Genomic DNA, 12,354 nt, shown 5'->3' with positions numbered 1-12,354 from the left:
ATAAACATTAGAAAGGATTTAAAATTTCAAAATCACTTTCCTATATTTCCAACATACAACATAGTAATAATTTTCCTTCCAGTCTTTGTTTATTCACGTATATAAGTTTTATTTAGTTGCAATCAGAGTTAATGTGCTATTTTAAAACATTTTTAACTTAATATTACTCCACAAGTATTTTTGGAGAAAATATGTGTTTGGGTAGTGGACATTTCTAGATAAATTTAACAGTTGAATTTTTCATTTAAATATATGCATAACATTTTTCATAGTATTTACTCTAATTAACATAATCATCCTACCACTATTAGATATTTAGGGAATTTTAATTTTTTTCCAAAGATAAAGCTGATTTATAAATTTGTCCTATGTAATTTGTTTTTCTTTCTCTGAATTATTTTCTTAGAATAAATTTTCTGCTATTTCTTAATAGTCAAAGAAAAATAAGACATGTTTTAAGAGAGCTATAACTGATTGGGCATGCTTTGACCTCTGGATTTGGTTCCTACATTTTGCAAGCATTGGAATGAGTAAACTAAATATCAATTTAGCAATCTTCTACAAATTTTCTCATCTCTGAAAAATAATAGAGTTTATTCAGTTTTATTGGTTGTAAAGTTATGTGTGGCATAAGCTTTTTGAATACCTTAAAGAATAATTAGATAGTCACCATCTGTTATTGTTAGTTAAGATAGTTATAATTTTAACCCTTAGTTATCAAAAAGAAAAACAAGGCAAATTTTGAAATCTACAGTCTTATAGTCAACACAAGAGACCATTTTCTTTTAGGTGCAGTGTGGAACTCACTGAAAATTTCACTGTTTGACAAGTATTTCAGAGCTCTATGCATATAGTCAAAATGTGTACTTCTGTGTATGTGTGAATGACTTTTAATATCTACGTACTTTTAACTATTATATAGGCCTAGATTTGAATTTGGGAGATGTCATTAGGGAGGATTATGAACATCTCTGGAATACTGTATCAAAGTTGGTCAGAAAGTTTGATGTCGGAAAGCCATTTCCTGTGAGAACAACAAAACTTCCTTTTCTTGAAAACAATCCATCACCAATCAAAGGTAATAAATCTCTAAATTGATTTGAAATAGAAGGATTGCTCCTCTGAAGATGTTTTAAAAGCACTGCTAACTAAATGCTACAAGTATAGTAATTTTCTGGCACTATGCATTTTAATAATTAATTACATATCATTGGGGGGATATGTTATGACTATAGTTTTGCAGAGTTATATGTTTTGCTTGTAAATAGTGTTGTTGCCAATTAAAAAAACAGCCAGATGTCTGTGACTTTCGTTTCCATCAATATGGTGGTATAGATCAAGCAGAAAATCTCTGTGGGAAACAATCGAAATGCTGGATAAGAGACACCAAATGCCTTTTTATATAATCATAGCTAAGCTCAAAACAATAAAAGCAAAATCTTCAAAGCCAAAAATGAAAGGAGAGACTAATCTCTGGGTAATACAAAATAAATCACTATGAGAATTTCTAATTATAGGTCCGCCCTCCTAAGAATCCGGGGTTTCAGTTTACTCTATTAGCAGCGTCAAGACAACTCTAAGCCAGAAAATTAACTTAATGTGATCAAAGGAATCTGGCACATTCTCTGTAGAGGAACAACATCATAAACCATGTTTTATAGGATTCTCTGCCAAATATGAATGCAACTACATATTTATGAAACAATAGAGGAAATAAGTCACTAAGAGAAACATTAAGCTACATAACTAGAACTCTTAAGTACTTCAGATTTTGTAATTATCAAAAGTAGAGTATACTATATGTGTTTAAAAATGCTTAAAGAAATAAAATACGACATTTGAAACATGAGAAAATAACAAAATGCTAGAAAACATCATTCACATTTTAAAATAACCAAAGTGATAGAAATGAAAATATTGTTAATGGATGGGATAAAAAGCTGTTTGAATACTGCTAAAGAGAGAATTTGTGAACCTCGAAATAGATTAAAAGGATTTCATTGAAAAATAGAGATGAACATGTTATATACCTTAAACTTACAAAGTGTTATGTCAATTATATCTCAATAAAGCTGGAAAAAAATTTTAGAACACCAAAAAACAAACAAAAGAAATAGAGATGAAAAAATATAAAAGATATATTAAAAGACATGAAAGATAGAATGAAGAAGTCTAACCTTTCATTCATTTGGAGATTCAGAAGAAGATAATGAGCCAGTGTGGGTTGGGCAATTTTTGAAGAAATCATGGCTGGGCATTTGTCTGGATTGATGAAAGATAAGAATTTTCACATTCAAGATATTTGGTAAGTCCCAAGTGAGATAAATTAAACATATGCACATACACATTGACAGACAGATATGCACATTAGACACAAAACAGTAAAATTATTGAATATAAAAAATAAAGAAATATCTTAAAAGAGCCAGAGTTACCTACAAAGGAACAAAAATTAGTCTAATAATAGACTTTCCCAATAATGATGATATAGTTTAATATAATTTAAGAATGAGGACTAATGTGGGTATTTTCAGAAATACAAAAACTGATTTATCCATCATCATAGCATCACTGAAGATATTTCTATTTGATGAATTTCAGGAAGAATAACACGACCTTAGAAGAAATGTGAGAAAGAAAGTTAATGGGAATTTGGGATGTATTTATATAAGTATATTTTTCAGAATATGGGGGAAGAATATACATCCTCTTCCCTTATGTCAGAATGAGTTCTACCAGACAAAGACTCTTGAGTACAAGTAGTTTATTGATCTCAGGAAGATCAAATAAAGGTATGGTTAGATAATATCAAGAAGAGAACAAAACCAATGCAGAACATGTTAATAAATAGGTTTCCAATGGGGACAACTACAGGTAAATTTCACAGAGAATCTTAGAATAGTGTACAAATCACCTTGGAGATGTCTTACCTGAAGAGCAAGATAGCAGAGGTATTTGCCCTGCAATTCTAGTCACACCTTTGGCTAAAGGCTATCTCTGGGGCATTAAATTCTTAGCACTCTGATCTGCTCCATATGGCTGTAAGAAGAATCATGCTCAGGCAGAGAGTCACAGGGCCTTGCAGTAGGAAGGTGCTGGGGAAACACAGGAACAGTGAATGCCAAGGGGGTAACGGGAAGAGCAATGTCAGCTTATGTAGAATTATGAATTAGATACTAAATAAAAAGGCATTCATTAGCCAACTATCATATGTATGATATATATGTGATATGTATGATATCTATTTATGATATGTATGCATATATATACATATTCATACGCATATACATAGATAGATATCAAGGAGGATGTAAGAGAGTACTGTGAATGATTTCAAGCAATTTCACTATCTGTATTTTTCCCCTACTTCTTTTTTATTTCATTTTCATAAAAGTATATGTAGGGGACCTCTGAATGAGACTTCCATATTCAAATTCTTTGTGTCATAATAGGAAATAAGAAAAGGAATAAACATTTGAAAATAGGAAACAGAGATGTTTCTCTTTCTTTCCCTCCCTATGTATCTGTCTACCTACTTTCTTACCTAGATGACTAAATGCTGCCTATTTCTTTACACCTCACTGTGTTCCAAAATGTTTTAGTGTGGGAAATAGCTTTATGGGAAGGGCTGGAATTGGTAAATGTTAATAAGATCAATAAAAATATTTTTAATGTGTTTTAGAAAACAATGTATAATATTCTTGTATGAAAGTTTCACATTTGACTTTGTCTTATTTTTTTACTTATTTACAGCCACCTCCAAGAAAGAGATGCCTAATTTGGGTTTTATTCCAATGTCATGTAAGGTGGTTGATATGTTTGCTGGAGACATTTTGAAAGATTTGCCTTTTCTAAAGAGGTATAAGACCGAAAGTGCCTCACTGAATACTTGGGTGGAATGGATTAATTACTCATTAAAGATTCTATGAAATGCAACAGGTTAAATAGCGTCTATTAGAAGTAATATGTTTGTAACACATATGAAGTTTAATGTCAAATTTATGAATGTGCATTAATCATAACTAGGTTAAAATCAACATGGTTTTAACCTTAGAGTAAAACTACTTCAACTGCATGTTTTTAGTTAATGAATATTTGTTGATGTTGATGGGACTATTGGAGATATGGGATGGATTCTGTGTTCTTAAGCCCATAATAAACTGCTCTTTACATTCTACCACCCACATCATATCACAGAGAGAGGAAAGGTGGCTATGATTTTTAGAAATATTATTTAGAAATGAAATCTATGGTCAATAAGATTATAATAACTTGCTGTGGCGATAGTTGGTGGCTGGACTTCTTGTGGTGATCATTTTGCAGTGTATAAAAATATTAAGTCACTGTGTTGCACACCTGAAACTAATTTAGTATTGTATGTCAATTATACTTCAATAAAGAAATGAAGTCTGTGCTGTGCTATCTTTGTAGGCATGCAACTTAAAATACACATATGTTTCTTTTTGTGTCACAGCAATGATCCTATTGTAATTTCACTGGCTAAACAAAAGGAATTTGATGAACTTGTGCATTGGCATTCTCACAGACCCCTTACTGATGATTATGACAGGACAAAGTGTCAATTTGATGGTGAGTTCTGTGACTCTGGTCAAATAAGTTAAGATCAATTTCACTCTCCATCTTTTATTTTATAATGAAACATTATCATGTTATGAGCTATAAGTTATATTTCTTGAATTGTAATGGTCTACAAGATATTTAGATCTACATCAGTAAAGACGGTAGTGACAAAGTCCCACTTTGTTTACGGACAGTCGTCTGTACGTAGGTATGCAGATATCTTTGGAGGAAATGCACAACTGCAGCATTTGTCCTCACTAAAGTTAGAAGCTGTTTTAAGTAAACATGACTTGTAGTTTAAGAAATCTATTTTCCTCGAAGTCGAAAATATTGAGGGCATAGTCTTTCCAGTAGTTTCAACTATTTTCATACCACTAAATTGACTGCATGTAACAAGTGTTAGCATTTTATCTGCCTTCATGCTCTGGATGGTTGGAACTGCAAAAGGAGGCCCCTGAAACCACCAACAGTAGATAAATTGAGACTGAATTAGGGATCTTGTCTCCCTGGTTCATTCTTTGTCTTCATCTCGCCTTTGTGTACCCCTATGCTCACACCCACCCTCCTTCAAGATGACAAAACTTACTTTCAAAAGTATCTAGCAGTGTGCATAGTAAGCATACTTGTATGAAATACTTATCAGCCTCCCTATATGAAGAGCTACCAAGATCCTGCAAAATCTGAGGGGATCTTTTAGATTAATCATTAACATCCTTCAAAGTGGTTTGATTTGATGCATGTAGATATAGACATAGAAAAGTTAACCAGCTTAATTATTCCCTTTAAATGAGTATTATGGTTTTCTTTGGGTATGGGAGTAAGTCATACCTGGATTGTTGAACTTTCCTATGTCGTTGGATTTTTACATAGTGAAAGTATTTCTCAGCTATTAAGCTCTTGGCTTTGTGGCTAGGGTCTGGAGTAAGGATTTTTCTATCAAGGGACGTAAGAAGCAAGAATTTTCTAGGTGGATGTCTTCTTGACTCTGCCTCTACTTTCCTCTTCTTAACCTAATTCACAGGACACGTGACAGAGGTAATGCCAAGAATCTGTTATTCTTTTTAGCATCCTGATATTTGCTTTGGGAGGCAGACAATGAAAGAGTGTTTTGTCACTTCCATCCTTGAAATAAGATAAGGAATTGTTCTATGGCCTAGAGATAACCTGACTTAAGATTCATTATTTATCAAAAGTAATCAGACTAAATTACTGTTCCAAACTAAAAAGAAAATGCATGTGTGGGTGGGATGGTGTGAATAATTAGTGAGAATGCTATTGAAGAAATATTGTACTGCTACAATTTAAGTCTTGTCTTTTTCAGAAAAATCTAGAGATCCTCGTTATCTTAGATCCGTGCAAAAGTATTACGTTTTTCAACGATTTTATGGGAATTCATTAGAATCAGTCTCTTCAAAAGTCATTGTAACTCAAGCTACCAAGCCAAAGAAGAATTTCAGTGAACCCAAGAGCAGAAAGACACATGTACGTCCTATTAATTTTATCAAAATTTTAAACTTTTTTGTCTTTTCTTAAGTTAATATTTTTCAATACTTTTCGTGGTTTCTTTCCATGCTATGCCTTTTTATCTATGATTGCTTATAATTTTACTTACCTGTTAAAAAAGTCTAACCTGCATACGAAAGCTTATTGCAGTCATGTGTCACTTAATGATGGGGAGACGTTCTGAGAAATGCATCATTAGGCGATTTTGACAGTGTGCAAACATCATAGAGTGCACTTACACAAATATAGATGGTATATCCTACTACACACCTAGACTATACGGTACTAATCTTATGGGACCAACATTGTATATGTGGTTTGTCATTGACTGAAATGTTGTTATGCAGCACATGATTGTATATGGCCCTCTATACATAATAAAATATATATTTATATCAAAGAATATAAGACATTAAATGAATACAGGCTTGGATTTAGAAATGTTGACATAACATTAGAAATATAATTCTTTGGGAGTTCCGGTCCCAGATGGCAATATAAGAAGTTCTTGAACTTACCTTCTCTCATGGAAACACTGATTTTACAGCTACACATAGAAAAATTCCCTCTGAAGGAAATCCAGAAACTAGCTGAGTGACTCCTACATGGGGTGAATGAGAAAAAACCTACAACAAAACAGGTAGAAAGGGCTGAGACACACTCTGACCATAAACCCCACCTCTGGCACAGTAACATACAATTGAGAGGAAATTTACAACCTTCGGCTTCTTCCTCAGAAGAGAATGGTTTGAATCCAACATCTAGCACCCTAACTTTTAGGATTTCTTCCTGAGGTCTGGGCCTCCAAAACATCTAGCTTTGACTGCCAAGAGGGCTTGCATAAAGACTTACAAGACTATAACAGAGAAATGGTTCTTAATGGACTTGCCAGGCTGTCCCCCAGGGCTCAGCACAGAGGCAGCAGACTAAAACACTCATTTCCCATTCCTGGTCTTTCCCTAAAAGAGGCCAATTTGCATACTTCAAAAGCTGTGAAAGGAATCTAAGCATACTACTACAGAAAAATTGTTAAATCGCAAAGGAAGAGACGAAGAGTGAAAGAAAGGAACAAAAGAATTATAAATCAGCCAGAAAAAAATTAACAAGATGGCAATAGTAAGTCAATGCCTATCAATGAGTACTTTAAATGTAACTGAACTAAATTCTCCAATCAAAAGACATAGAATGGCTGAATAAATAATAATAATAAAAAGACTCAACTATATGCTGCCAACAAGAGACTGAGTTCTGCTTTAAGGACACACACAGACTGAAACTAAAGGGGTGGAAATAGATAGTCCATGCAAATGGAAACCAAAAGAAAGCAGGGGTAGCTATACTTATATCAGAGAAAATAGACTTTAAGACAAATACTATAATTAGAAACAAAGTAGATCATTATTTAATGATAAAACTAAAAACCTGAAAGGTTTTCCTCCAAAATCAGGAAAAAGAGAAGGAGATGCCCATTCTCGCCACCTTTTTCAGCATAGTACTGGAGGACCTAGCCAGAGCAATTAGGCAGGAAAAAAAGGCATCTAAATCGGAAAGAAAGAAGTAAATCTGTCTCTATTTGCAGATGTCATGATATTATATATAAAAAACCCTAGACACTCCACCAAAAAAAACTGTTAGAATTAATAAATGAATTCAGTAAAGGTGCAGGATACAAAAATCAATGTAGAGAAATCTGTTGCACTTCTGTACTCTGATAATGAACCATCAGAAAGAGAAATTAAGGAAACAATCCCATTTACAATTGCATACAAAAGAAAAAAATACCTAGGAGTGAATTTAACCAAGGAGATGAAAGACCTCTGCACTGAAAACTAGTAGACAGTAATGAAGGAAATTGAAGAAGATACAAGTAAATAGAAAAGTATTCTGTACTCATGGATTGGAAGAATTAAGTTTGCTAAAATGTCCATACTACTCCAAGCAATCTATAGATTCAATGCATCTCTATCAAAATTCCAGTGGAATTTTTCACAGAAATAGAGCAAACAATCCTAAAATGTGTGTGGAACCACAAAAGACCCTGAATAGCCAAAGCAATCTTGAGAAAGAAGAATAAAGCTGGAGGCATCACACTGTCTGATTTCAAATTATATTACAAAAGTATACTAATCAAAGCAGTATGGTATTGGCATAAATGCAAACACATAGATCAATGGAACAGAATAGAGAGCCCAGAAAAAACCCCATACATATATGGTCAATTAATTTACAACAAATGAACCAAGAATATACAATGGAGAAAGACTGTCTCTTCAATAAATGGTGTTGGGAAAACTGACAGCCACATGCAAAAGAATAAAACTGGACCCCTATCTTATAGCATACACAAAAATCAACTCAAAATGGATTAAAGACAAATGGAAGACTTGAAACCATAAATCTACTAGAAGAAAACAAGATGGTAAACTCCTTGACATTGATCTTGGCAACAGTTTTTTAAAAATTTGATGCCAAAAGCAAGGGCAACAAAAAACAAAAATAAACAAGTGAGATTACTCATACTAAAATGTTTTTGCACAGCAAAAGAAACCATCAACAATAGGAAAGGCAACCTACTGAATGGGAGAAAGTATTTGCAAATCATATATCTAAATATATATAAAGAACTCATACAACTCAATGGCAAAAAAATTAAAAAAAAAATCTGATTAAAACATGGGCAGAGTAACTAAATAGACATTTTTCCAAAGAAGATATATGAAAGGCCAACAGATACTTGAAAATGTGCTCAGCATCACTAATTTATTAATTATTATTAATAATTAATTAATAGCTAAAATTAAAACTGCAGTGAAATAGCACTTCACACCTGTTTGGCTGTCCTCAAAAAGACAGAGGAAACAAGTGTTAGTGAAGATGTGGAGAAATGGGCACTGTTGTGCACATTGGTGGGAATGTAAATAGGTGCAGCCACAATGGAACCAGTATGAAGGTTCCTTGAGAAATTAAAAATAGGACTACCATAGGATCTGACAATCCCACTTCTAGATTATTCTTTCTATGAAATATTATTCAGCCATAAGAAGGAAATTCTTCCATTTGTGTGTGACAACATAGATGAACCTGGAGATGCGAAGTGAAGTAAGCCAGACAGAGAAAGACAAATATTATATGGTATCACTTATATGTAGAATCTAAAAAAAAAAGTTAAACTCATAGAAACAGAGTTTTGCCAGGGGCTGGGGGATGAGAAATAGGGAGAGGTTGGTAAAAGGTACAAACTTTCAGCTATAAGATGAATAAGGTCTGAGGAGCTAACGTAAAACATGGTAACTATTGTTGATAACACTGTATTGTATCATTGAAATTTGCTGAGAGCGTAGATTTTAAATGTTATGCCCCCCCAAAAAAGATAGATATGTGAGGTGATGGATGGGTTAATTAAATCAGTGGGAGAAATCTTTCCACAAGATATATGTATATCACATCACCATCATGTACACTTTAAATATCTTATAATTTCGTTTTTCTGTTATATATCAATAAAGCTGAAATTAAAAAAAAAAAAACCCAAGCAGAAATAAGGACTTTTGTTTTAATAGTCAAAAAGCAGCCTCTGCAAGCCAAGCTAGGTGGTCATTGTTTTTCTCCTTGTGGTGAAAACCTCCTTTTTATTTTCACAGGCAATTTTATTGTTAGTGAGACCATCCAATTGCAACTTTTCCTTTTTCATTTTGGGCTACCAAGAAGCTTCTTCAATTTTTTTTTTGAGAGAGGTTATAAAACAGAAATTTTGCAAAAATTCTCATTACATAGTATGAGGTATAAATACTGAAAAAAACTCATGCTTTTTTTTCTTTTATGTTATTAGAAGTTAAATAGATTGACTCATGGGAATTAAATACCCTTAGCACTGTATAAATGTGACCTTCTAGCAACAGTTCAATAATTCTGCATATTCAAGATAAAACAAACATTGCACATGAAGGAAAGCCAAGATCGCCCTTGTCCTATTGAGACACAACCATGCTGAGTTAACCAAGACAATAGATTTAGAAGATTAAATCATTGGGAAAGCTCAAATATTATTGATTAGAGTCAAATACCAAGAAAGTGATGACGAGTAAAACTGACTTCATTATAGGCAAAGTTTAGATATTAATTTCGTGACTAATCAGAACAGTGGCAGGTTTGTCAGAATTCTCTTGAGAATACAACAGTTCTCTAATGTGTCTTTGCAGATTAGTAAGTCAGATTGGTAAAAGTATAGTAAAAGTTGGTCCATATTGTGTTTGAGTTGGAAATGCTTATCTAGATAAAGCAAATCAGTTGTATTTATGTTGTTCCTTCTATCCACTCCTTTCCTTCATTTCCATTCTCTTTCATCATTCACTCATTAAACATTATGAACCAAATGTTTTATGCTTGGAGCATACAGACAACTATGGCGTATTCCTGTCTCAAGGAAATTAATGTAGAGAGGAAGTGTGACAAGTAAAATGACAACTATAGTATACATGCTGAGTGCTTTAATAGAGAGATGCCTGGGTGAGGAGGAATTCATGACTTAGGCTTGGGGCAGGTAGGGAAGGCTTCATAGAAGAAATGTCTTGAAGGACAAGTACGGATAGGGAGGTGACCATGGAGGAATGGAAGAGGAAAACCAATTCCAGAGAGAGCAGCAGGAACAGATGTGTGGAGACATGAAAAAAAGTGGCCTGGTGTCTCTGATTTTATTATATTTATTCTTTGACTTATAATCTACAACACTCAGAAATCTAGAAAGTTATCTGCTGAGAAGCTTTATAGTCCTTTCCTTTCCTTTTTTGAGCAGGAGACCAAGGCTGAAATAATTACTAGAGAGAATAAGAAGAGGTTATTGGCCAAGGAAGAGCAAAAAGAAGAGAAAAAATGGAATGTTCTGTCATTTTCTATTGAAGAGGAAATGAAAGAGAATTTAAACTCTGGAATAAAGAAACTAGAAGATTTTTTGAAATCATGTAAATGTAACTCAGTGAAATTTAAGGTTGAAATGGTAGGGTTAACTGCCTCCTTGAAAGCGTGGAAAGAACATTGCCGAGGTAAAGGAATGTGATTCTATGTTTTTCGTTTTGTTGAATTGGAGAATTAATTAAAAAAATGTAATGATGATAGCTGTCATTTATTAACAGGGAATTGTTAGAAGCCTTACATGCATTATCTGATTTTTATCCTTAGAAAATTTCTGTAAGTATTATTGTCTCAATTGTATTGATGAGCGATGAAATCTCAGAAAGTGTGCCAGTAGCAAACATACAGCACATTCATAAACAAATTCAAATCAAATTACAATCAAGGATAGATTTAAAAGTAAATACTTATAAAGCTGTGGGCATGGCTAATGGAACCAATAAAGATGGTGAGGCACCCAGGGAGAATCTGTCATTCATCTTTGAGATCTGAAGTGTAACTATTTTCTTTCTGGGTAAAACTAGGATCTTGTTTGCCTAGCATGCTGAGTTCTTCTAAAAGTTGCTATGGCTTCCATATGCTCTACTTTACAATTTCTACAGTAGATAGTAGTAAGGAAAGGAAGAGACAGGAAGAAGAAGATTCCGCCAGTGAATTCCATGGCAGTGAGAAACATAAGACTTGGCTTATGTATTTCTCCCCAACCAAGATGGTGTATCAGGATTTGCAGTTGGCTGCTACTCAGAGAAATCAGAATTAACCCTCCTGGAGGGTAAGAATTCTGTGTTAAATTTCTCTTGTAGCCTCCTACGGCATTCAATACGTATTTGATAATATTTGTTAAATAGGTAAAATACAGATTGCTTGGAAAAAAGGTGGAATCAAAAACAGTCCCAACATAGTAAATATGGAAAGATTAGCAGCGAGGATGAAAAAAATGGCTGGGTATTATATAAAGAAACGGGGAAGAATTAGCAAAGTTTGTATCTGGCAGTTGTAATAGACTGATTGAATTGAAAGTCTCCAATGATTACACCAAATACTTATCTATGGGCAACTTTGGACTCAATAAATGTTGGTAAGCTTTTAACAAGATATTTAAAGTCATCTGAATATTTTTCTTTGAACATAGTAGAGAAGGCATGAAAATAATACATGGAGAAAAGATCTGTGGTTCCCCAGAACTTATACAAACTTGAGCTTTAACAATCTTATTTATATCATGAACTGCAAGATTTTTCTTTCTCTCCACACTTACAGCTACCTGTCAGTTATCCATGGGGTTGCTGAAGTGTGTATAGTAGCACTTTAATTTTATTTTATCTAGCCCTCTGTATTCTGAAACCTTCATTAATTTCAAGT

At 33.5% G+C, this 12,354-nt stretch overlaps 1 protein-coding gene across 3 annotated transcripts in view; it reads left to right on the top strand.

Annotated features, from left to right (window-relative positions):
• The window catches only part of LOC106837751 (probable ATP-dependent RNA helicase DDX60), a 223,710-nt gene that overhangs the window by 24,397 nt on the left and 186,959 nt on the right, over positions 1 to 12,354 (top strand). For all 3 annotated transcript variants that reach the window (XR_011502009.1, XR_006525509.2, XM_014851438.3), the window contains exons 9-13: positions 923 to 1,078; positions 3,754 to 3,859; positions 4,475 to 4,590; positions 5,903 to 6,063; positions 10,877 to 11,123. Coding sequence is in view for 1 of the 3 variants with exons in the window: in XM_014851438.3 (XP_014706924.3) it covers positions 923 to 1,078; positions 3,754 to 3,859; positions 4,475 to 4,590; positions 5,903 to 6,063; positions 10,877 to 11,123 (786 nt within the window). In the remaining 2 variants the exon portion in view is untranslated. The remainder of the gene's footprint in view (positions 1 to 922; positions 1,079 to 3,753; positions 3,860 to 4,474; positions 4,591 to 5,902; positions 6,064 to 10,876; positions 11,124 to 12,354) is intronic.

This window comes from Equus asinus, chromosome 3 (genome assembly GCF_041296235.1).
Source record: "Equus asinus isolate D_3611 breed Donkey chromosome 3, EquAss-T2T_v2, whole genome shotgun sequence".
Taxonomy (NCBI): domain Eukaryota; kingdom Metazoa; phylum Chordata; class Mammalia; order Perissodactyla; family Equidae; genus Equus; species Equus asinus.
The sequence above is the reverse complement of the archived record's forward strand: the minus strand, read 5'-3'. Positions and strand labels throughout refer to the sequence as shown.